Below are 22,848 nucleotides of genomic sequence, written 5' to 3' on the forward strand. Positions count from 1 at the left end.
ACAGGATGTCCTGAGGCAGGCCAGGAAAGTGTGCATTTCTGCAGGTCATATAATGCCAGTGCTCGTCTGGTTGACCTCCAAAAGGAATTTAACCTGCCCAAGAACCGCCTAATCTGTGACATGCCCACCAAGTGGAACTCAACGTTGGCCATGCTGCAGTGGCTGCACACGCAGCAGAGGGCCATCAAGTACCTGTGCGACTATGGCACCAGGACAGGGTCAGGGGAGCTTGTTTTTTTTCCCCACGCCAGTGGGCCATGATCAGGGATGCATGCACTGTCCTGTCACCGTTTGGGGAGGCCACGAGGATGGTGAGCAGTGACAGTGCATGCATCAGTGACACTGTCCCCCTTGTCCCCCTTATCCACCTGTTGGAGCACACGCTGCCTGGAATAATGGACAGGGCACTTGAGGCAGAACAGAGGCAGGAAGAGGAGGAGTTCCTTAGCTCTCAAGGCCCCCTTTATCCAGACAGTGTTCCTGCGTGCCCGCCGATCAAACAGGAAGAGGAGGAGGAGGAGGAAGAGGAGGATTATGTCAGCATGGAGGTGGAGCATGGCACTCAGCATTAGCAGCAGTCTTTAAGGGATCATTTACAGTCCCAAGAAACCCATGGACTTGTACATGGCTGGGAGGAGGTGGCTGCGGATCATGTCGTCCTTAGTGACCCAGAGGACTCCGGACCGAATGCCACAGCAAACCTACACTGCTTGGCCTCCCTGATCCTGCAAAGCCTACGGAAGGATCCTCATATTCGTGGTATCAAGGAGAGGGATCAATACTGGCTGGCAACCGTCCTTGATCCACGTTACAAGGGTAAGGTTGCGGACCTTATCTTGCCGTCGCAGAGGGAGCAGAGGATGAAACATCTTTGGGAGGCCTTGCAGAAAGGTCTGTGCAATGCGTTCCCAGAGACTGGGAGGTTACAAACTCCTGTTCCTGGACAACGTGTTACTGAGGCTTCGGTCAGTCAAAGAAGGAGTGGTGGAGAAGGTGGCCGTCTGACCGATGCTTTCAGACAATTTTTTAGTCCGCAGCCCCAAGGTATGATCGGTTCCAGCAACCATCGCCAGTGTCTGTTTTACATGGTGCAGGAATACCTAGGGGCAAGATCTGACTTGGACACCTTTCCCACCGAAAATCCTTTGGGTTACTGGGTCTTGAGGATGGATCACTGGCCAGAGCTTGCACAGTATGCAATTGAGCTACGGGCCTGTCCTGCATCCAGCGTTCTTTCGGAACGCACATTCAGTGCTGCTGGAGGTTTTGTAACCGATCACAGGGTGCGCCTGTCCACCGACTCAGTCGATCGACTGACCTTCATAAAAATGAATCAGTCTTGGATCACCACCTGCTACCAAGCACCTGATGCTGATGTAACCGAATATTTTTTTTTGAAATGTCAGATTCCTTCAAGACTGCCTATGCTGATGCTGAGTGACTATCCTGTTATGCTGAGTGACTATCCTCTTCCTCCTCAATGGTCATGCTGATAGCTTGTAAGAATATTTTTGGTTCTGGGCGCTGCCACCAGTGGCTAAGGCCCAATTTTTCAGCCCCTGTTTAACAGGAGCGTGTAATTACAATTTTTGATGCAATACTTTGCAGCAGGGCTCGTTCCTGCGCTCCAACTAGAGTATCTGTGAGGGATTGCAGTATTGTGGCACCAGCACCAGTGCCTAAGGCCCAATTTTTCAGCCCCTGTTTAACAGGAGCGTGTAATTACAATTTTTGATGCAATATTTTGCAGGAGGGCTCATTCCTGCGCTCCAACTAGAGTATCTGTGAGGGGTTGCAGTGTTGTGGCACCAGTGCCTAAGGCCCAATTTTTCTGCCCCTTTTCAACAGGGACATGTAATTACAATTCTTGATCTAATATTTCACAGCAGGGCCCGTTTCTGCGCCCACCAAGAGTAACTGTGAGGACTTACAGTGTTGTAGCACCAGCACCACCACCACCAAAGGCCCAATTTTTCTGCCCCTGTTCAACAGGTGCATGTAATTACAATTCTTGATCTAATATTTCACAGCAGGGCCCATTCCAGCTCCCACCAAGAGTAACTGTGAGGACTTACAGTGTTGTGGCACCAGCACCAACACCACCAAAGGCCCAATTTTTCTGACCCTGTTCAACAGGGGCATGTAATTACAATTCTTGATCTAATATTTCACAGCAGAGCCCATTCCTGCGCCCACCAAGAGTAACTGTGAGGGCTTACAGTGTTGTGGCAACACCAACACCTAAGGCCCCAATTTCTGCAGAGTATATAGGGCAGGCCCCTACTTTCAAACATCCAACTTACAAACGACTTCTACTTGCAAACGGAAGGAGACAACAGAAAGTGAGATGTAATCTACCCCAAGGAAGGGAAATTCTCTCCTGTAAGAGTTAATATGGGAAAAACGTGTCTCCTCTCCACTGATACTTTATCACCAATCCTTGTTTCACTAAAAACCCCAAATTGTTAAAAAACATTTGTCATTGGGACAGAAAGTGAGGTAAAATCTTCTGAAGAGGTGCACAGACAGCAAAACAAATGTCACAGGGGTGATAACCCTTCCCTATGTTTTCCAAAAAGCTTAAAAATAGATTTTTTGGCTGGAGCTACACTTTAAAAATGTACCAGTTCAAAATTACAAAGAGATTCTACTTAACAACAAACCTACAGTCCCTGTCTTGTTTGCACCGCCTGTATACTGCTGGGGCCCCACGCCTTTCCTTTTTTTAATTTGGGTGTGGGGTTCCCCTTAATATCCATACAAGACCCAAAGGGCCTGGTAATGGACTAGGGGGGGGGTACCCATGCCGTTTGTCTCACTGATTTTCATCCATATTACCGGGACCGGACATTACATTAAAGCCGTAAGCAGTTTTAAATTACTTTTAATACTTTAAAAATGTCATTTTGTGCAGGGACTGTTCTAAGCAAGGGAATCACGTGCCACTTTACAGGCATACTATAGACACCCCCCAGGTATGATATTTAAAGGAATATTTCCCTTTTTTTTCACTTTAAGCATCATTAAAATCACTGCTCCTGAAAAAAACGGACGTTTTTGAAACTTTTTTTGCATTGATACATGTCCCCTGGGGCAGGACCCCGGTCCCCAAACCCTTTTTAGGACAATACCATGCAAATTAGCCTTTAAAATTAGCACTTTTGATTTCGAACGTTCGAGTCCCATAGACTTCAATGGGGTTCTAACGTTTGTGCAAATTTTCGGTCCGTTCGCAGGTTCTGCTGTGAACCGGGGGGTGTTCGGCTCATCACTAGTCAGGACTGGTTTCAGCCCGTCCTTCTTAGAGCTCTGTGCTCAGCTGTCGGTTAATTGCCAAAGTCTCTTCCTTCCACAGTGACTCATCTTGTCTTCATTTCCTGCTCATCAGCTAGAGCTGCTGGTTATATAAACTCCTTGGATCAGATCTTCAGTGTCTTTGACTTGGTCAACATATCCGGACTCTCTCTGCTGTGTTTTCCTGTGAAAGACTTTTGCTGACTTCCCTTCTAGTTCCTGTTTGCCGCACCCAACTTCGCTGTTCTCTGGACTCCTGTTTCTCTGGCTTGTTCTGACTACCTGTTCTGGTTATCAAACTCTGGCTATGTTTTGACTACGCTTGCTCTGTTTATACCATTTTACCATTTTATGAAATAGTGGGATTTTTACTGCCCTTCAGTCTGATTCATGGTTCCTGACACTGGGTACTGGAAATAATAAACTCCTGCACACATTTACACAGGAGACTGGCCAATCAAGATGACCAAGGGTCCTGAGCCCAGAACAAGACCAGGTGAAGACGCTGGCACCAGCAATAGAGCAATGAGAGTTGAGTATAGTTTTATTACCATATCACATAAAATGCCACAATACCATATTACAGAAAGAAAATAAATACAAAACCACTATACATTCCCTTTAAATTTGTATTGTCTTTAAAACATTTATATCCACCTACCTTCACAGTTTTTTCCATCACCTAGTAATTTGTAACCAGATGGACAAGCACAGCGATAGGAGCCTGGTATGTTGACGCAGGCATAGACACAGAGGCGAGGTGCTCCTTCTGTCTTGTACACCTCACACTCATTAACATCTGCAGACAAAACATACTGCTATAACATGTCGAAAAAATAAAACAGATAAAATAAAAAAATATATAGTTATTTATAGAAATTAATATTTTCTGCTTTTCCATAAAAGTGTTAAGCAAGGACATGACTTCTAATGCCCCATACACACGGTCGGACATTGATCGGACATTCCGACAACAAAATCCTAGGATTTTTTCCGACGGATGTTGGCTCAAACTTGTCTTGCATAACATGTTCACACAAAGTTGTCGAAAAATCCGATCATTCTGAACGCAGTGACGTAAAACACGTACGTCGGGACTATAAACGGGGCAGTAGCCAATAGCTTTCATCTCTTTATTTATTCTGAGCATGCGTGTCACTTTGTGCGTCGGATTTGTGTACACACGATCGGAAATTCCGACAACGGATTTTGGAAAATTTTATAGCCTGTTCTCAAACTCTGTGTGGCGGAAAATCCCATGGAAAATGTGTGATGGAGCCTACACATGGTCGGAATTTCCAACAACAAGGTCCTATCACACATTTTCCATCGGAAAATCCGACCGTGTGTACGGGGCATAAGTGTTTTTTTCCAGAAGTAATACTGTAAATATTAAGGACTAGTAAATTTAGCGTGTATTATAGGCTTTAAAATAACTAATTTGGGTCTCCACCTCTTACAACTCTCCTATATCGAGCTACACAAATCCTCTGAGGCTGTTCTTCACAGTACTCAGTAAGCTGCAGTCAGACCATTCAGAGCCACTGCATCATGCAAACTGCAACTTCACTCATTGGGAAACTGTCCTTTACATTTTTATATTAAAAAGATCTTGAAGAATATCAGACAACACACGGTCCTTGCTATTATGCCGTGTACACATGGTCGGACTTTTCAGCAACAAAAATCCGACGGCTTGTCCGACAGACTTTCGACGGACTTTTGGCAGAATTCCGACGGACCTTCTAACAAACTGACTTGCCTACACACGATCACACCAAAGTCCGACGGATTCGTATGTGATAATGTACACCGGACTAAAATAAAGAAATTGAAAGCCAGTAGCCAAAAGCTGCCCTAGCGTTCAGTTTTTGTCTGTCGGACTAGCATACAGACGAGCGGATTTCTGGGTCCGGCGGAGTTACGACGTAAAGATTTGAAGCATGTTCCAAATCTAAAGTTCGTCAGATTTGCGACTGGAAAAGTCCGCTGAAGGTCCGGTGAAGCCCACACACGATCGGATTGTCCGTCGGCATCCGTCGGACCTGTCCAGTCGAACAGTCCGACCGTGTGTACGCTGCATTGCTTTTATTGCCAAGAAAATCCATCTATGCCTGTGATAAACCATGTCTCTAGAGCTAAGCTCAACCTAGAAGCTGTATAACTGCAATGAGAGCTCCTCAATGGCTAATAACAGTGCTGTCATTGGATAGTGGGGTTGCAGCTGAGCAGGGTTTAGTTCCAGGGTGAGCCATGTATCTTTGAAGCTGAAGTCATGCCCCTAGTAAAAGATTACATGCAGTGCTCAGAAAAGACTGAGGAATTAGCTTTTATGTGCAGGATGCCAATATATGTCTATAGCATAACAAGACAAAGTCAGTTTGCATTTGTGTAATTATACTGAAAATGTGAAAGCTAATTTATATTTAGAAACCTAAGTAGAACATTTATTTAATAGGGTTAGCATTACTTTCTTTTGAATACATTGTGTGAAATTATGGAAAGTACCTTGACATATGCTGTTTTCAGGAGTGCCTTTCATCTGGAAGCCAGGATCACAGCTACAGTGTTGAGTACGATCCACTCTGGTGCACACTGCTTTACGGCTTAAAGCAGCATCATTGACTGGCAACTCAGGTGGTGCTTAATAAATAATGATTAAAATAATCAAAATGCAAACATAGAGCACTGGAAAAATATAAAATAGAATTTTTGTACTCACTGTAAAATTATTTTCTATATGTTCATTGAGAGACACAGCTATGTTCTTTGACAGTATGTGTTTATTTTGCCAATCTAGGTGGCCAGCACCACCCAGTTGCTAAACTCCACCTCTGCTAGAGAGCTTAGTAAGTAGGAATCAGTGCAAACAATAACTTTAAACCTAGAAGGCTGAGTAAAAAACCAGAGGAGTGGGAGTAGCACCTCACATACAGTATCTCACAAAAGTGAGAACACCCCTCACATTTTTGTAAATATTTTATTATATCTTTTCATGTGAAAACACTGAAGAGATGACACTTTGCTACAATTTAAAGTAGTGAGTGTACAGCTTGTATAATAGTGTAAATTTTCTGTCCCCTCAAAATAACTCAACACACAGCCATTATTGTCTAAACCGCTGGCAACAAAAGTGAGTACACCCCCAAGTGAAAATGTCGAAATCGGGCGCAATTAGCCATTTTCCCTCCCTGGTGTCAGACTCATCAGTGTTACAATGTCTCAGGTGTGAATGGGGAGCAGGTATTTTAAATTTGGTGTTATCGCTCTCACTCTCTCATACTGGTCACTGGAAGTTCAACATAGCACCTCATGGCAAAGAACTCTCTAAAGATCTGAAAAAAAGAACTGTTGCTGTACATAGAGATGGCCTAGGCTATAAAAAGATTGCCAAGACCCTGAAACCGAGCTACAGCACTGTGGCCAAGACCATACAGCTGTTTAACAGGACAGGTTCCACTCAGAACAGCCCTCGCCATGGTCTACCAAAGAAGTTGAGTGCACGTGCTCAGCGTCATATACAGAGGTTGTCTTTGGGAAATAGACGTATGAGTGCTGCCAGCATTGCTGCAGAGGTTGAAGGGGTGGGGGGTCAGCCTGTCAGTGTTTAGACCATACGTTGCACACTGCATCAAATTGGTCTGCATGGCTGTCGTCCCAGAAGAAAGCCTCTTCTAAAGATGATGAACAAGAGAGGTTGCAAACAGTTTGCTGAAGACAAGCAGAATAAGAACATGAATTACTGGAACCATGTCCTGTGGTCTGATGAGACCAAGATAAACTTATTTGGTTCAGATGGCATCAAGCGTGTGTGGCCGCAACCAGGCGAAGAGTACAAAGACAAGTGTGTCTTGCCTACAGTCAAGCATGGAGGTGGGAGTGTCATGGTCTGGGGCTGCATGAGTGCTGCCGGCACTGGAGAGCTACAGTTCATTGAGGGAACCATGAATGCCAACATGCACTGTGACATACTGATGCAGAGCATGATCCCCTCCCTTCGGAGACTGGGCCGCAGGGCAGTATTCCAACATGATAATGACCCCAAACATACCCCCAAGATGACCACTGCCTTGCTTAAGAAGCTGAGGGTAAAGGTGATGGACTGGTCAAACATGTCTCCAGACCTAAACCCTATTGAGCATCTGTAGGGCATCCTCAATTGGAAGGTGGATGAGCGCAAGGTCTCTAATATCCACCAGCTCCGTGATGTCATCAGAGGACTCCAGTGGCAACCTGTGAAGCTCTGGTGAACTCCATGCCGAAGAGGGTTAAGGTAGTGCTGGAAAAAAGTGGTGGCCACACAAAATTTTGACACTTTGGACCCAATTTGGACATTTTCGCTTAGGGGTGTACTCACTTTTGTTGCCAATGGTTTAGACATTAATGGCTGTGTGTTGAGTTATTTTGAGAGGACAGCAAATTTACAAGCTGTGCACTCACTACTTTACATTGTAGCAAAGTGTAATTTCTTCAGAATTGTCACATGAAAAGATACAATAAAATATTTACAAAAATGTGAGGGGTCCACTCACTTTTGTGAGATACTGTATAATGTAATTTTAACATCTCTACCCTGGTGTTTTGACAATGCTTAACACCTCATGTAATTTGAAGGATTAACACTTATGAAACCTTCCTGACACCAAGGATGTGATTATGTAACTAGAACAGGAGGGTTCCACAATTTTCAAACCTTCCATCTTAGACAATAATATCTGCTTTTCCATGGTAATTGGATCAATGTGTTGGAGCTATTTGTTTGAATATAAATGGTATTTTCCTGACACTCATTAGAACTAAAGACGTGGCCTGAACAAGCTCCAAAACATCTGTTTTCTTTATTCTTTCAACATTACAGAACAAGGCCGGTTGAAAGTGACTAACTACTACTAGACATATCATGACCTGGATAAATAAGAATCTTCAGGGACAACTCATAGAAAATAATTTTACATTGGGTATAAATATTCTATTTTCTCTGATGTTCATTGTAGCCAAGTGCTGGCTATATCGCTTTTGCCATCATGGGGCATTTCTTAACAAAGATTACACTGAGCTTTGTTGCCTCTAGTGCCCAGCATGGAGATTGTGTCATCATTTCCTGATTGTAGAGAGAGAGACCACTACTGAAAGCAGAGGATCATGGGATATATATTCCAGAGGGACAGGATTTTAATGGACCTGCTGCTGCTGCTGCAAACTACAAGTTTGCAGCAGCAGGGGGAGGGAAGAGGAATTCTAGGCAAGGACATAAATAGAATGGTTCAAAGAGGGAATCGCTTACTTGGAACCCCGGCCTATAGCTGCAAAGCAGGCCACTCTGGTGGATGTGAGAGGGTGCCACGACCTGGACGGCGCAGAGTGCTTTCCATAAGTGAGCCTTATCCCTGGAGGCAGATTCTCAGCTATCCGGTTTCCAATGCAGTGTGGCTACCTGGGGCCACTTTCATCTACAGTGATGCTGAAAGCGCTGAATCCCTGGGTTGTCAGGTGATCAGTCGGGCATCTCTCATGTGACTGCAGGTTCTACAAGAGCATGTTCTGGATGTCTTCTACCCAAGAGCTTTGATATCTCCAGGAGTAGTGAGTGGGCAGAAGCCCACCATTAACATTATATTTAGAGAAACTGTATGCAGACACCTTTACCCTTTTCCTTCCTACACCCAAAGCTTTCCCTGAGAGAAACTTTGCTTATTAAATCCACTGCCGCTGGTCGCCATTGAACAACAACATCTTGGGCCCCTTCATAGCTAGCTGAAGATCTTGGACACCTTACATCAAGGACTCCTACCCCCAAAAGGACTTAGCTTATAACACCTGTCCACCTTAAAGGGGAACCCTTATTCAGGTTTCGTTTATTGCGCTTTTCACATATTGTGTTATCATATATTGTGCCTTCTATTCCGTTTGGCCCATGGCATCGGGGTTAAGAGGGAGCTGTTTGACAAAAAGTCTTTCTACTGCCTCTTTTACCTGGGATCATAGTTTCTCCTGGGGCCTGTTGGTCGTTGCTGCCTGCTTGTTATTGTCATTTCATTGAATAGTACCTGTATTCTGTCTAATGCTAAAGTTTACAATTTGAGGAATATTTACATATACATTCTTCTTTTTTTGGTTTACTCAAGAACATCAAGTAAAATACCCATTTGCCATTTTTATTGTTTCTCTGGTGTCTTTTGCAAGTGTATTTTCTCTTTGAATTATGTCAGAACCCAGAGTGTCAGAGGTTTTGGGAGGCTTGCAAGGTCAGGGCAACCTGAATAAGGGTTCCCCTTGAAGGTGGACAGGTGTTATAAGCTAAGTCCTTTTGGGGGTAGGAGTCCTTGATGTAAGGTGTCCAAGATCTTCAGCTAGCTATGAAGGGGCCCAAGATGTTGTTGTTCAATGGCGACCAGCGGCAGTGGATTTAATAAGCAAAGTTTCTCTCAGGGAAAGCTTTGGGTGTAGGAAGGAAAAGGGTAAAGGTGTCTGCATACAGTTTCTCTAAATATAATGTTAATGGTGGGCTTCTGCCCACTCACTACTCCTGGAGATATCAAAGCTCTTGGGTAGAAGACATCCAGAACATGCTCTTGTAGAACCTGCAGTCACATGAGAGATGCCCGATTGGTCACCTGACAACCCAGGGATTCAGCGGTTTCAGCACTCTCCTAGGTAAGTGCTAGGATAGTTAGGTGATAGTGATTGTTTTCAATAGGCAAATTTAGTTGCCACTCTGTAGGCAGTGTGGCTGCATATATTTGGTAGGCAAAAGCATATTCTGCTTACTGTACCCAGTGAAGCTGTAATCTGTTAGTTAGGTCTGGTCAGTGTGTTCGGCTGCTGCCAGTCTGGGCTATAGATTCCTCTGTATCCAGGGGACTTGAGACATTTCTGGATAGTAGGTGTGAAGCTTTGCAGATGGCAGCATGAATATGGATAAAGCCCCAGCCAATCCCAGAGAGGCAGGCTCTGATGGCATGTTGGGAGATTGTATTTATTCAGTGAACACACTGTGCTCTGGCTCTTGTCCCAGAGTGGAGGAGGGGAGCTGTGTGCCACAGATCTGTCTGGTATCACTAAAGGGCATCACTTGGAAGATTGGAAGGAGGCATCCATCTGACCTTGGGCCTTTTGAGTACAGACATTGGAATGATCTTGGGGACCTTGTGCTTTAGCTACCCCTCTGGTGCCTAGTATAGTCAGCTGTAGGTCTGTTAAAGGGGACACTGGTTGGTGTCCTGAAGAGCTCTGTCCAGATATTTCTCCACTAAAGAAAAGGGACTTTTCTATACTGGTTCTGCTACCACTTAAGAAGTAAGGAAGATTAAGTCTTTAGTGTACATAGTTCTCATTCTTGGAGTATTACACCGCTACCCTCATCCCTATCCAAGCTCTCCAAAATTAAAAACAACATCCCTTAGACTGGTCTTTGGAGAAAGAGTGAATGAGCTTATTGTGTGCCTGGCTGCGGGGCTGAAGTTGGAAAGACCTGGACGAGTAAATCCTGCGGCTCCTATGGGAGTAGCACTACAGATATATAATAATACAAGTCCTGTAATTTCCTAAAGTAAAACTCTGGGATAATCCTAACTAATCTTAAAAATACCCTATCCCTCCTCCTAACATCTATGCTTACTAACCTGTGTGAGAAAGATGCATAGAAACATAGAAGAGTGACAGCAGAAAAAAGACCAAGTACCAAGTGGTCCAGTCTGTTGACTCTGCCCCATTTGTTTTTTGTTCTCTTTCTGTAAAATAATACGTTCTAAGATTAGTTTTGGACTTCTCACCAGCTAGTTTGAGGTCATGTCCCTGTGTTCTTGATCTTGGCTTCATATTGAAAATACTGCCCTCCTGAACCTTATTCACCCCCCTTTTGTATTTCTATTATGTCCTCCCCTTTCCCTTCTTTCATCCAGACTGTACATATAAAGTTCCTAAAGTCTCTCCTGATAAGTTTTATCCCTCAGACCTTTCATCATTTTTGTTGCACATCTCTGGATCTTATCAATATCATTTTGTAAATGAGGTCTACGGAACTGGACACAATATTGTAAATGAGGTCTAACTAAAGATCTGTATGGAGGAATAAGAACCCCCTTCCTCCTGCTGGTGACCACTCTAGTGATCCATTCTAGAACTCTATCTGCTTATCCCACTGCCTGGCCACACTGTTTGCTTATTTTGCATTCATCTCAAATAAGTGGTCCCAGCCAGCAGAATTTTCACAAGAGAGTAGGAAGCACGTACAACAGATGGGCCATCAAAGTTTAAGAGAGACAACACCGCTCCAGCCTTTAACAGTTGTTGTCAAGCGCTCTCCCCTGCAGCCGGCCACTGGCTGACACAGGGGAGATCACGTGACCAAACTGGAGTGGTATGAAAATAGGTAGTTATACGCATCTTTCCTGCACAGGTTAACAAATATAATAGGTGTTAAGTGTTAGGAGGGGGCGAAGTATTTTTAAAATTAGTTAGGGTTATTCTATAATTCAACTTTAAATATTTCTTTTCCTTTCTGATATAACTACTTCAACCCAAAACCTGATATTCTAAGTAAGGCTTTTAATGGCTGCTTAGTCCATCAGGAAGTCAATTTAGGAGTTCTGTATTTCTGCGATGTATGCCACACTACTGTGATTTGACCCAGGCGCCTAGAGACACCTTGCAAAACACACTCTCGCTGAAGATCAATGCATTTGATCCACACAACTATTTCCTTAGGAGAGTAGTCAGATTGGCATCTATGTCCCTTGTTGAAGTTCTGGAAATATCCAAGCTCTTTGACCATCTTTATACCAAGCAGGGTTACCCCAAAATCCATCCAAGGTATAGCATATTTCACCTATATTCCTCTCATTTATTTTTTATGAAAACATTCCATACCTGTCGGTGCCTTAAACTGGCAGTTGGATCCTTTCCACTCAGGAGGACAATTGCATTTGTAGTGGCTGCCCTCTTCTGTGCATGTCCCCCCATTCAGACAAGGTTGGCTACTGCATTGTCCAATATCTTAAAAAAAAAATATTCACAATGACTATTTTAATTAGTGTACAAATGGAAGAATGTGCACTATTGTATGTTGTGGGGGAGCTACAATATGTTAACCTGAGGACTACATATAATGTTAATTGGTAAGCTGCAGTGCCTTAATGGATAAAGGAAAATGGTCAGTAGAAAAATGTACAGCCAACACAAATGAACATATTTAACTTGCAACAAATAACATGCCTTGAACATACTGGCTGAGCATATCCTGCATTGCCAATAGATCTACAATAACAACTAAGTCCAAAATCTATCTGTTGCAATTATTACTTTCCGACATACCTTACGATGAATAAACCAAAACACTGAAAGTATATGTAAACCCTCACCTTGTAAAACAACCTACTCAGAAATGAAAGGCAAAACATTTATGTGCAAATATAAAAAAAATAAAATAAACATTATAAATACCTTTTTACCCCTTTTTTATAAGTGATCACATAACCTCTGTTCATAGGGATCTTGGGGGCTGGTGGGGGGGAGGGGGGCTTTAGAAGCAGTAGCACACTGGTCTTTCCAGTAAATATCTGTGTGTGGGGGGGGATAGGAAACCACGACCACGCTGTGCTCTCATGCCTAGTGTACTCAGTTTATAATGGGAAAGCGAAGTGACTGCCAGGAGCACCAGAAAAAGAGCAATTTATGATATGGTTGGTCCGTCTTAAAAACCAGGGACAACAAAATTCCCGGTACAAATCTTCAAAATCTTAAAAACTCTGAGTTGTCCCTGGAAATCAGAAGATCTGTCATCTTAAATGATTGTGTATATGTCACCTTAGTGGGGGTCTTTAAAAGATGCAAAATAAGATGAATGTAATCTACAGGCAAATACACTGTTCACTTTGCAAGTGCAGTTGCACTCTGTAAGGAAAATATACCCAGAGCTTAGTGAATGATGTGATGCTCTGCTGACTTCCATGACCCAATCATGTGCAAGGAAAAATGTTGTTTTTTTTTTAATTTTCCATGCAAGTTATTGGGTATTCCTGGCAAAGTGAAACCACCACATTCACTAAGCTCTGGGAAAAATTTCCTTACAGAGTGCAACTTGCAAAGTAAACCGTGTTTTTGCCTTTAGGGCTCGTTCACACATGCAGCATTGATTCAGCTTTTTTAAAGCCTCATAACCTCCCTCCAGTGCCAGTCATGAATATTACAGCAGCGCTGTGTTGTATTAAAAATTAGGCAGCATGACACTTGTCAGCCACTGATTTCAATGGTAATGCTCTATAACCGCATCTTAAAGCGGAGTTCCACCCAAAAGTGAAACTTCCGCTTTAAGTAGTCCTAACCCCCCAACAGGACACATTTTGCATGTCTTTTTTTTTTTTTGGGGGGGGGGAGTGAGTACCCAGTTTTGACAGGTCCCTAGCTGACACTTCTGCCCACACAGCCTAGGCGACTCCTCCTCTCCCCCCTCCCTCCCTGAATCTTCTGGGACACATCACAGGTCCCAGAAGATTGCTTGGCCATTCAGAACAGTGCAGCGTGACTCGCGCATGCGCAGTGCGCACCCAGCTATGAAGACACAAGCTGTCACAGCTGGGTGCCCACACTTGCAATGCTGGCGCCGCGGAGAGGAGAGGGGGAGGAGCGAGGCTTTGGGCGGCTGCACCGCTGGACCGTGGGACAGGTGAGTGTGTGTTTATTAACCTCCCTGGCGGTATGATTAATTCAGATTTTTGCGTCTCAAAGCGGTACAATTATTTTGCATAGAAATTTGGTGTTTTATATTGTAGGCCTGTAATTCTTAGCAATAACACACTTAGATCTGTCCACCAAGAGTCTAGTAGATATCTCGGGTATGATGAAGTTTGAAACACAAAATCATAAATTATAATATAATAAATAAATATAAATAATAAAAAAAAAATAATATAATAATAATAAAATAAATTTCCCCACAATTCACTATCGCTCAATTCTGCAAGTGTTCTAATTTACTATCGCTGTTTTCTAGCTGGTCTAAAGCCACTTTTGACGTAAAGGGACACTTTTTGGTTGCTATGGACAATCTCAAGTTTCCAGGCAGAAAGAACAGTATATATCATGTAAAACTGCATGCAGGGCATGGGCCAAAGCATTGGGGACAAAAGGGATGTGAAATTATTTTATACAGTACTGTAAGATTACAGTACTGTATGTGTTATGATTTTTAATTTTTTTTTAATTTGCCGCCAGGCTCTGCCCCGTGCGTTGCGACGATCACAGGGAACGGAGCCTGGCACAGAGAGGCTTCGGAGGAGGACACAGCTCACAGACACCGCGGGGGGGGGACATCGCAGGATCCTGGGGACAAGGTAAGTATACCGCTCCAGGATCCTGAGATGTAATCCCGAGTGTGGCTCGGGGTTACCGCTAATGGTGCTGAAATTTAACCCCGAGCCACACTCAGGAATACCGCCAGGGAGGCTACAAGTCAGCAGCTACATATTTTGTAGCTGCTGACTTTTAAACATTTGAAAAATGAGTGGAACTCTGCTTTAACAGTGCCTAGAGCATTTATGGCATGTTGGTGAAGCATTTATGAAGTGTTAGCTGGGCATTTGGGGAGAGGCAGTGGTTCCTGTTTCACAGAATTCACTGGAAAATAATAGTGTTAACACCATTTGCTTCTGTCTGCAGGCAAAAACATCAAGCAAGCTAGCAATACTGACAATGCCAGATAGGAGCAGAGGCAAAGAGCAGTGGCAAAGATTTTTGTGGTTTAGCTGGACCAAGACATATGTCAAACAAATGAAAGTTTATGAATCCATCTTGCAGGAAATTCACAAAAAATGCCTGCTATCCCACCACAACCTAACCACACCTCAAAGAAGATAATTTCCTCTATATCACTTCCCCTTTAAGCATTAAAAAAGCAACACTTAAACACATCATAAACACATCATAAATGCTATAGGAGCGTTAATAAGCATTGCTTCAATCTTCATAATCAACACTCGTGTAAATCATTCCCTATTTTTTGTATTTTTTCTATGTTGCAAGAATGTAAAAAATGACCAATGCCCATCAGTCCTGGCAAAGATATTCCCCAATCAAACGGACTGCTGTTGGCGCTGCGGCCTTCACCAGGGAACTATCCTGCACATTTTCTGGGAATGCCCTGTGCTCAAAACTTTTTGGGAACCAGTCTTTAAACTCATACATAAAATTACTGACATCTCCCTACAGGACAACCCAGCCTCGGTCCTATTAAACCTTACTCCTTTATCAAGGAAACATTATCACAAATCCCTACACAAGCACCTCCTTAATGCTGCACAAGCGTGCATTCCGCCTTTATGGAAACAACAATCTGCGCCAACGGTGACTCAGTGGTTCGCAAGGCTGAAGGATATAGAGCAAATGGAAGACTTGACCTCGGTGCTGCGAGATAGGGCGGAGGAACATAAGACCAGATGGTTTTATTGGGTCCAATTCCGCTTCTCCGATTAATTTCTCCAATACGCTTGAACAGGATTTCTGCCATTGAATCCTGCTGTCTGACAGGTCCTGATCACTCAGGCTCCCAGGGAATGACACATCTCCCACCCTCCTGCAACCCCCCCACTCCACCCCCCCTCCCCCCTACTCCCCCCACCCCCCCACCCTCTTTCGCCATCCCCTTCTAGTATTCTCTTTCTCACCTTGGTCTATCCCTGACTACCTGATCTCAGGTAATCCCCCCCCCCCCCCCAAAAAAAGTGGTGTGCGCAGAACCTAGTAATACACACTGTTATAGACTCCCCACAGTGACCTGGCGGATCTCTCTTTTTCTTCGGAAGAGTGAGATTGCCTCCAATGCAGACTGAATGGAGAGGCCACGGCATTCTTTTATGAACACTATTTTCTTCTTGTACAATATGTATGTGCTTTAATCCTCCATAGCATATCTTGGAGTATTGGTTGAGATAATGAAGTTGATTACTGATTGCATGTCCTTTCAAAATTACCCTCTAACTGTATCTGCTGCATACCCTTCAATAAAAACTAAAATTGAAAAAATAAAAAAATGACCACTGCTTTCTGTATAGAATTGAAGTATAATGTGGACCAGATGATGACACGTAAAATGTGGCTTATAGCACTGTCTGGATAAAATGTAATCCTTGGTGTAAACTTGCATGAAATAAATGACTTGTTGGACTGTAATTAGACACAGTGTTTAAATTGTATTTAATGTACTAAAAAACACTATAAAAATAGCTTTTAAAAGCATGCATTACACATTAGTGCAATAAAATGGCTTCTGCGGACATTTACAATAAATCTGTTTATACAGTACTAAGAAAAACACAAATGTTAACATTTAAAACAATCATTCAAAAAAACCTTGTCCCTCCTGTTATTGAAATGTTATATGCTTATAAATATAATACAGGGAAATCCAGATCACATTTAAGGTCTAAGGACTAAGGAAAACTTTACTGAGGGAAAATCATAGGCTGCCTAACTCTGAAAATGATAGTCATGTAATCATCAATGGCTTCAAAAATGCTTTGTCAATGACCCAAAAGAAGTAAGCAGCAAGTGAAATTAGTGCAGCAATTTAAATTTGCAAACATATCAGGCTAATGTACATGGCTGTTGTTTTCCTGTGTTTGATGTGCATTTTAAACATTAAATGTAGGTTAGCAAACTGAAATTGACTTTAAAGTGATTGTAAAGGATTGATTTTAATTTTTTTTTAAATAACATGTCATACTTACCTGCTCCATGCAATGGTCTTGCATAGAGCAGCCTCGATCCTCCTCTTCTTAGTTCTCCCTCCAGTGCTTCTGGCTCCTCCTACCTGCCAGGTGCCCCCATAGCAAGCCGCCCGTGCATGTTCGCTCCTGCCCAGGCATTGTGTGTCCATTGACACACAGAGCATGGCTCGGCCCTGCTACCTGCTCCCTCCTCACTAGCTGTGATTGACAATGAGCCAATGAGGAGGGAGAGTACGGAGAGAAGCTCTGCTCTCATGCATAGTGCTGGACTTGTAAGTATAAGGTTAGGCTGGGGGATAAGCTGCATGCAGAAGGTTTTTATCTTAATGCAGAGAATGCATTTTTCTGCCTTTAGAACCACTTTAATTGAGCAGTAAACATACCAGGTCAGAGGTTTCAATTGTCCTGTTTTCTCATTTTTTTAGACCTAGCATTTCTAATTGAAATGCAATGAACTGCAGGCAAAGCAGGTGTTTTCTGTGCTTTTGTCAAGAATACCACTTGACATGAGCCCTTACTCTTCTTTTATCCCACATTTTTAAGTTTATATGGAAAAAAATGGACCCAGAATTAATATGCATAAGGTTTTCACTTCTTACTTTTAGGGCTAAATGATCTAATGCTATTTGTGGTGGCATTATTATGCTTATCAAGACTAGTCGATTTTTTCAAAATGTAACCCTACCATATTTTTTACAATCTTGTCTCACTCTTTCTCCCTTTGAGACAGCCTCTCTAGGATGTACAAGCTAAGTGTTTCTCACACTCCACTGGCCATTTTTTGCTATTTGCAGACCCAATTACATTATGTTCAAATCATGGGTAGCTGAACAGGGGGTGGTAGCTTTTGGGGGTCTACATTTTCAAGGAAAGCATTTATACCTGTGAATTACTTCAAACAAACCGTGATTTTCCAGAAGCTAGTTTTTTTTTTGTTTTTTTTAAGATATAATCAAAGTGCATTTCTAAAGTTCCTTTTACATAAATCCTTTCACATACAACTAATTTTCCCTTTGAGTCTTTATGTCAACAAGCTGTCAATTCCAAGTACAAGCTTTCATCTACGTATTAAGTCATACTGAAACCACAAAGTAAACTATCCTATATGTTGGCATTAAAATGATATCAATGATATAAGAATGATAACACTGGCTTACCACTCTTCAAACATTTCCTTCTTCACTCGGTAAAAAATCTAAATCCTTTCATGATGGTACATGGTGCATACAAAACGAACAAATTACATATTTTAAGCTTCTCCTTTATGTCTTCATGGTTGCAGCCAAATAGATTTGAAATGCTGTTTTTGCTACTGTCTGAACAGTAAGTAATGGAAAATATCTCTAAAAGAGTCCCAAGCAGCACCAACAGACCAGGATCAAAGGTCAGTAACAGTAGAGCCCAAGATGGCAGGAGTGCACTCAAACACACTGAGACAGTGGAAATTGGTAGTAGTGCACGTAGACACACAGAATCAGTAGGAGTGAGTAGTAAAAACAGAAAAGGAATCACTACAAACAGGCAGAAATGCCCAGTGACAGAGAGCAGTAAACAAACTAGAAATATAGAGGAGGGCACTGAAACAGACTGCAGACTCAGGTGCTGATAGCAAAAGGCAGGCTAAAACTCAAAGGGCATTAAGGAGGTGCAGGAAGATCAAAAGCTGGCAGAGGTACACAAGGGAGACAAAGGCAGAAGTACATCGAAATGCTCAGAGGACACAACAGGTGCAAGGATACAGGTTACAGGCAAGAACACACAAAGAGTCACTGGGAATAGCCTGGATGACATTGGGAAGACTGGGGGTGCAGAGATCACACTGGAAAGTTCTGGAAGATTTTTGCAAAGTCACTGGGAATAAGGAGGACCCAGCTACAGAAAAATGAGGATTCTCTTAGTTGATCAGAATCTCAAAAAAGCCTGAGGAAATAAGCCAAACTTAAAAGAGAAGCCTATATTAGTTTGATATTGAAACCACATAAAAAATGTTTATTGTCTCTAAGGCAGGGCTCAAAATCTCAAGTCCTGAGCTACTAGCCAGGCCTTAAGAGTTATTCACCACCAGTTGCCCCACTCAACCCCTAACCTTCCCCGCCCACCCCTAAACAAGCCCTCATAAATTATGTCATGAAATGACACTGTTAAATGTTTTATGCAGAATTAAGTTACAAAATTAAATATTTACAACAACTTTATCAGTGCCCATTAGTGCAGCCTCATCCTTGCCCATCAATGCAGCCTATTAGTGCCCATCAGTGCTGCCTCATCTGTGCCTATCAGTGCCCATCAGTGCAGCCTATCAGTGCCCATCAATGCAGCCTCATCAGTGCCCATCAATGCAGCTTCACCAGTGCCCATCAATGCAGCCTGATCAGTAGCCATCAATGCAGTCTCATCAGTGTCCTACAATGCAGTCTCATCAGTGTCCTACAATGCACCCTCATCGGTGTAGCCTCACCAGTGCCCATCAATGCAGCCTCATCAGTGCCTATCAATGCAGCCTCACCAGTGCCCATCAATGCAGCCTCACCAGTGCCCATCAATGCAGCCTGATCAGTGCCCATCAATGCAGCCTCACCAATGCCCATCAATGCAACCTCATCAGTGCCCATCAATGCAGTCTCATCAGTGCCCATCAATGCAGCCTGATCAGTGCCTATCAATGCAGCCTGGTCAGTGGCCATCAATGCAGTCTCACCAGTGCCCATCAGCGCAGCCTCACCAGTGCCCATCAATGCAGCCTCACCAATGCATGGGGATCTCAGAGAGGAGAGGAAGAGGAGAGCCAGGTCACACAGAGCGGACATCTCCCGCTGTGACACAGCTTTGATTTGAATTGGCCGGTGGCCGTAGTGAAACGAAGTACCGCGTCCTGGACTGGCTCCTATGGTAGACATCACATGTCCCAACATTAGACCAGTGTGATGTCTATCATAGGAGCTGGTCCAGGAGTAAGGACTTTGTTGGACGAGGCCGCTGGGCAATTCAAATCAAAGCTATGTCACAGCGGGCAATCCTCGCTCTGTGTGATCTGGCCAGCTCTTCTCTTCCTCTCCCCTCTCTTCCCCAGGTTCCTGGCCAATCGCTGGGAGAACGGCTCCCATTCAACCACTCCTACCGGCGGCACCGCCCCCCCCCCCCCCCCCCGCTCCGAGGCAGTCCCACACTCACCCTCCAGTTTTTTTCCACTCGCCAAATGCTAACAGGCAAGTGGAAATTTTGAGGGCTGCTCTAAGGCATGTCCACACCAGAACATTTGCTAAAAAAAATCTAAAGATGCCCACCCCAGTTTAGTCTAATGGTTTAGACTTCACCATATCCTACACTTCCCTCACACTCACCTCGATACATCATGATTCATTCTGATTATGAAAAGGGTGCTTACAAGCTGATTGGCATAGAGGAGGTATTTTAATGCTGTAAGTTCACTTGCACTTCATTATACTGACAAAATTTACTTACATGACTGCCTGGGAAATAGATCCAAGGGAAATTATTAATTGTTATTTTTAACACAGTTGGTCCTCTTGTATATTTAAAGGCATTATACATATGTTTCAAGGGGAGCTAACTTCAAGATTTTATCTATTTTAAAATTGTTTTCCCTTTACATTTTTCAATTTTAGGACAAGGTATATAATCTCACACACAAGGTCTTAGATTTTAAAACAAATATGGACCCATGCATGGCCCTTCTAAATAAACCTACATTCAACTTCCATAAACACTCTCAAACCCTAATCTTCTTTATAATGTTAGTTGCGAAAATATTAATAGCACAATTCTGGAAGACATTATTGATTTCTATAGCTGCTAAGATTAAAATATCATGGATGAGGGGGCATAAAAAATGGCCAACACTGTAAATTATAAACAAAAAAATTTTGACGAGGTCGGTAACCCTTGGACTAACTTCCTAAAATTATTGATCCCTTTTCAACCCAGCCTAATAGTGTCAGTTTTCTTTTTTCTCCTCCACAATCTTTGAGGTGTCCTCATCTTCCTTCTTCTTTTTCTCATTCTTTTCTCTTTATTTTTACTCTGCACATTGTTCTTCTGTACTTATAAAGAGAATATGGGGTTTATTTACTTAATGAGTCAAGCATATTCACTTTTTAAAATAATATTTCATATTTCAAAGGAATTTTCATTTAGCTTAGTGAATGTGGTAAAAAAAAAATCATTTTGCAAAGAATTCCTAATCACATGCAAGGAAAATGAAAAAAAAAAAAAGTAGTTTTGCTTGCAGGAGACTGGGTGATGGAAGTCCACAAAACTTCACCTCATCCACTAAGCTAAGGGAAAATTCCCATGCAAACTGAACAGCCTATTTGCCTTTGGTAAATCAACGTTATACAGTGTATGTCTATATTATGGAGATACAGTGAAATAGAATGTACTCCTTTATTTTTTATCTTAACGCTCTTTACTCTCTACAGTTTTAACTTGAAATGTTAACAATAGTGCCAAATAATTTGTAATTTACAGATTTTATTGTATACCTTCAATAAAACCTATTGAAAGTTAAAAGCTGAGATTCATTTTTTACCTTCCTATCTTGGAAAATAAAAGTTTATGTCTGTTTAAATAATTGTTTTTTTTTTATTTTTTAGTTAAAAAAAATAGCAAATAAAGAAAAAAGAATATAGCGCATATAATTGTGACACTGATCATATTGTAATTGAATGTTATTAAAAATCACCTTTCCTTTTCAATCTGCAGCCAATGTAATTTTCTGAGAATACATTGCACTATGGCTACCTGGAGTTGTTCTGTACACAGAATGTGTACTGACCACTCCCCAGAAACATAATTTCCTGCTTGTGTGATTGGCTCACCAATTTTCCCAGAAGTCTGCCTAAGATACAAATCAGATTTCAGGTATCCCTTGCAACGAAAATGTCATTTTTTGAGAGATACTTTCAATAGGAACATGTCTAAAGGGATGCAGGCCCAGCAGATTTCCTCATTAGTGTTGTGCAGCTCAACACCTGACAGTTAATTATGAAACCACTCCCATTAGACCCACTCAGAACAGAGGCACAAACAAACACACATGGATTTCTTCAGAATAACAATAGGTAGGAATCTGCAACAAAGTTTGTTATAATCCTTGCAAGGTACATAGATCACCCATTGGGGAATGTTTTTTTCTCAACAAAAGAGTTACGCTTTAAATTTATATTTTACCTTTCATGGAACCGCTGTAATCTTGATCTGTGAGAAATTTAGAGCATGATGATTTAATAGTTTCCTAAAATTTGTCTGCATCATACTACATTTCATCTATCTGAGGAGTTATTTGTTTGTTTACAATATCACAGACATCAAAAATGTAGTCACTGGGCAGATACTTCCGAGAGACATTTCATATGTGCTTAGTCATTCTTTCTGTTTTTTCTTTTCCAATATATTTTTATTGAAAAGTTTAACAAATTTTGTCAGGATAAAAATAGAATATCATTGCAGAACGATCCTTACACTCTTAACAGGTTATCAAATGTCTAATCCATGAGAGTTCGGAGATGTCTCGTCCAGCAGGTCCGCAAACAGTGCCGTCTTAGGATTTTTAGGTAGATTTTGTCCTGTCACTGAATAGACCAGGGTGATTATTCTGATCCAAAAGCGCTGGACCTTGGGACAGGACCACCATTCTTTCTGTTTTTACATTTATGGCGAATCTATGAGCATATGTAATGGATATCTGTAAAATACAATCAGACACTGTATAACTGTAGCATATTCCTAGTTAGATGCTAGACTTATCAGGTAAATGTATTTTTTTTTGGGCTCCTCTATAAAGAGTGGAGCAGTTGTTGATTCTTTTGGACTG

The 22,848-nt window shown here is 42.3% G+C and overlaps 1 protein-coding gene across 1 annotated transcript in view; it reads right to left on the bottom strand.

Moving 5' to 3' along the window:
• Positions 1–22,848, bottom strand: part of FBLN7 (fibulin 7) — a 182,505-nt gene that overhangs the window by 18,084 nt on the left and 141,573 nt on the right. The window contains exons 4-6 of the mRNA XM_073628039.1: positions 12,163–12,288; positions 5,803–5,937; positions 3,956–4,093 (exon numbers count right to left, since the gene is read on the bottom strand). Of these exons, the coding sequence (XP_073484140.1) occupies positions 3,956–4,093; positions 5,803–5,937; positions 12,163–12,288 (399 nt within the window). The remainder of the gene's footprint in view (positions 1–3,955; positions 4,094–5,802; positions 5,938–12,162; positions 12,289–22,848) is intronic.

This window comes from Aquarana catesbeiana, linkage group LG04 (genome assembly GCF_042186555.1).
Source record: "Aquarana catesbeiana isolate 2022-GZ linkage group LG04, ASM4218655v1, whole genome shotgun sequence".
Lineage (NCBI taxonomy): Eukaryota > Metazoa > Chordata > Amphibia > Anura > Ranidae > Aquarana > Aquarana catesbeiana.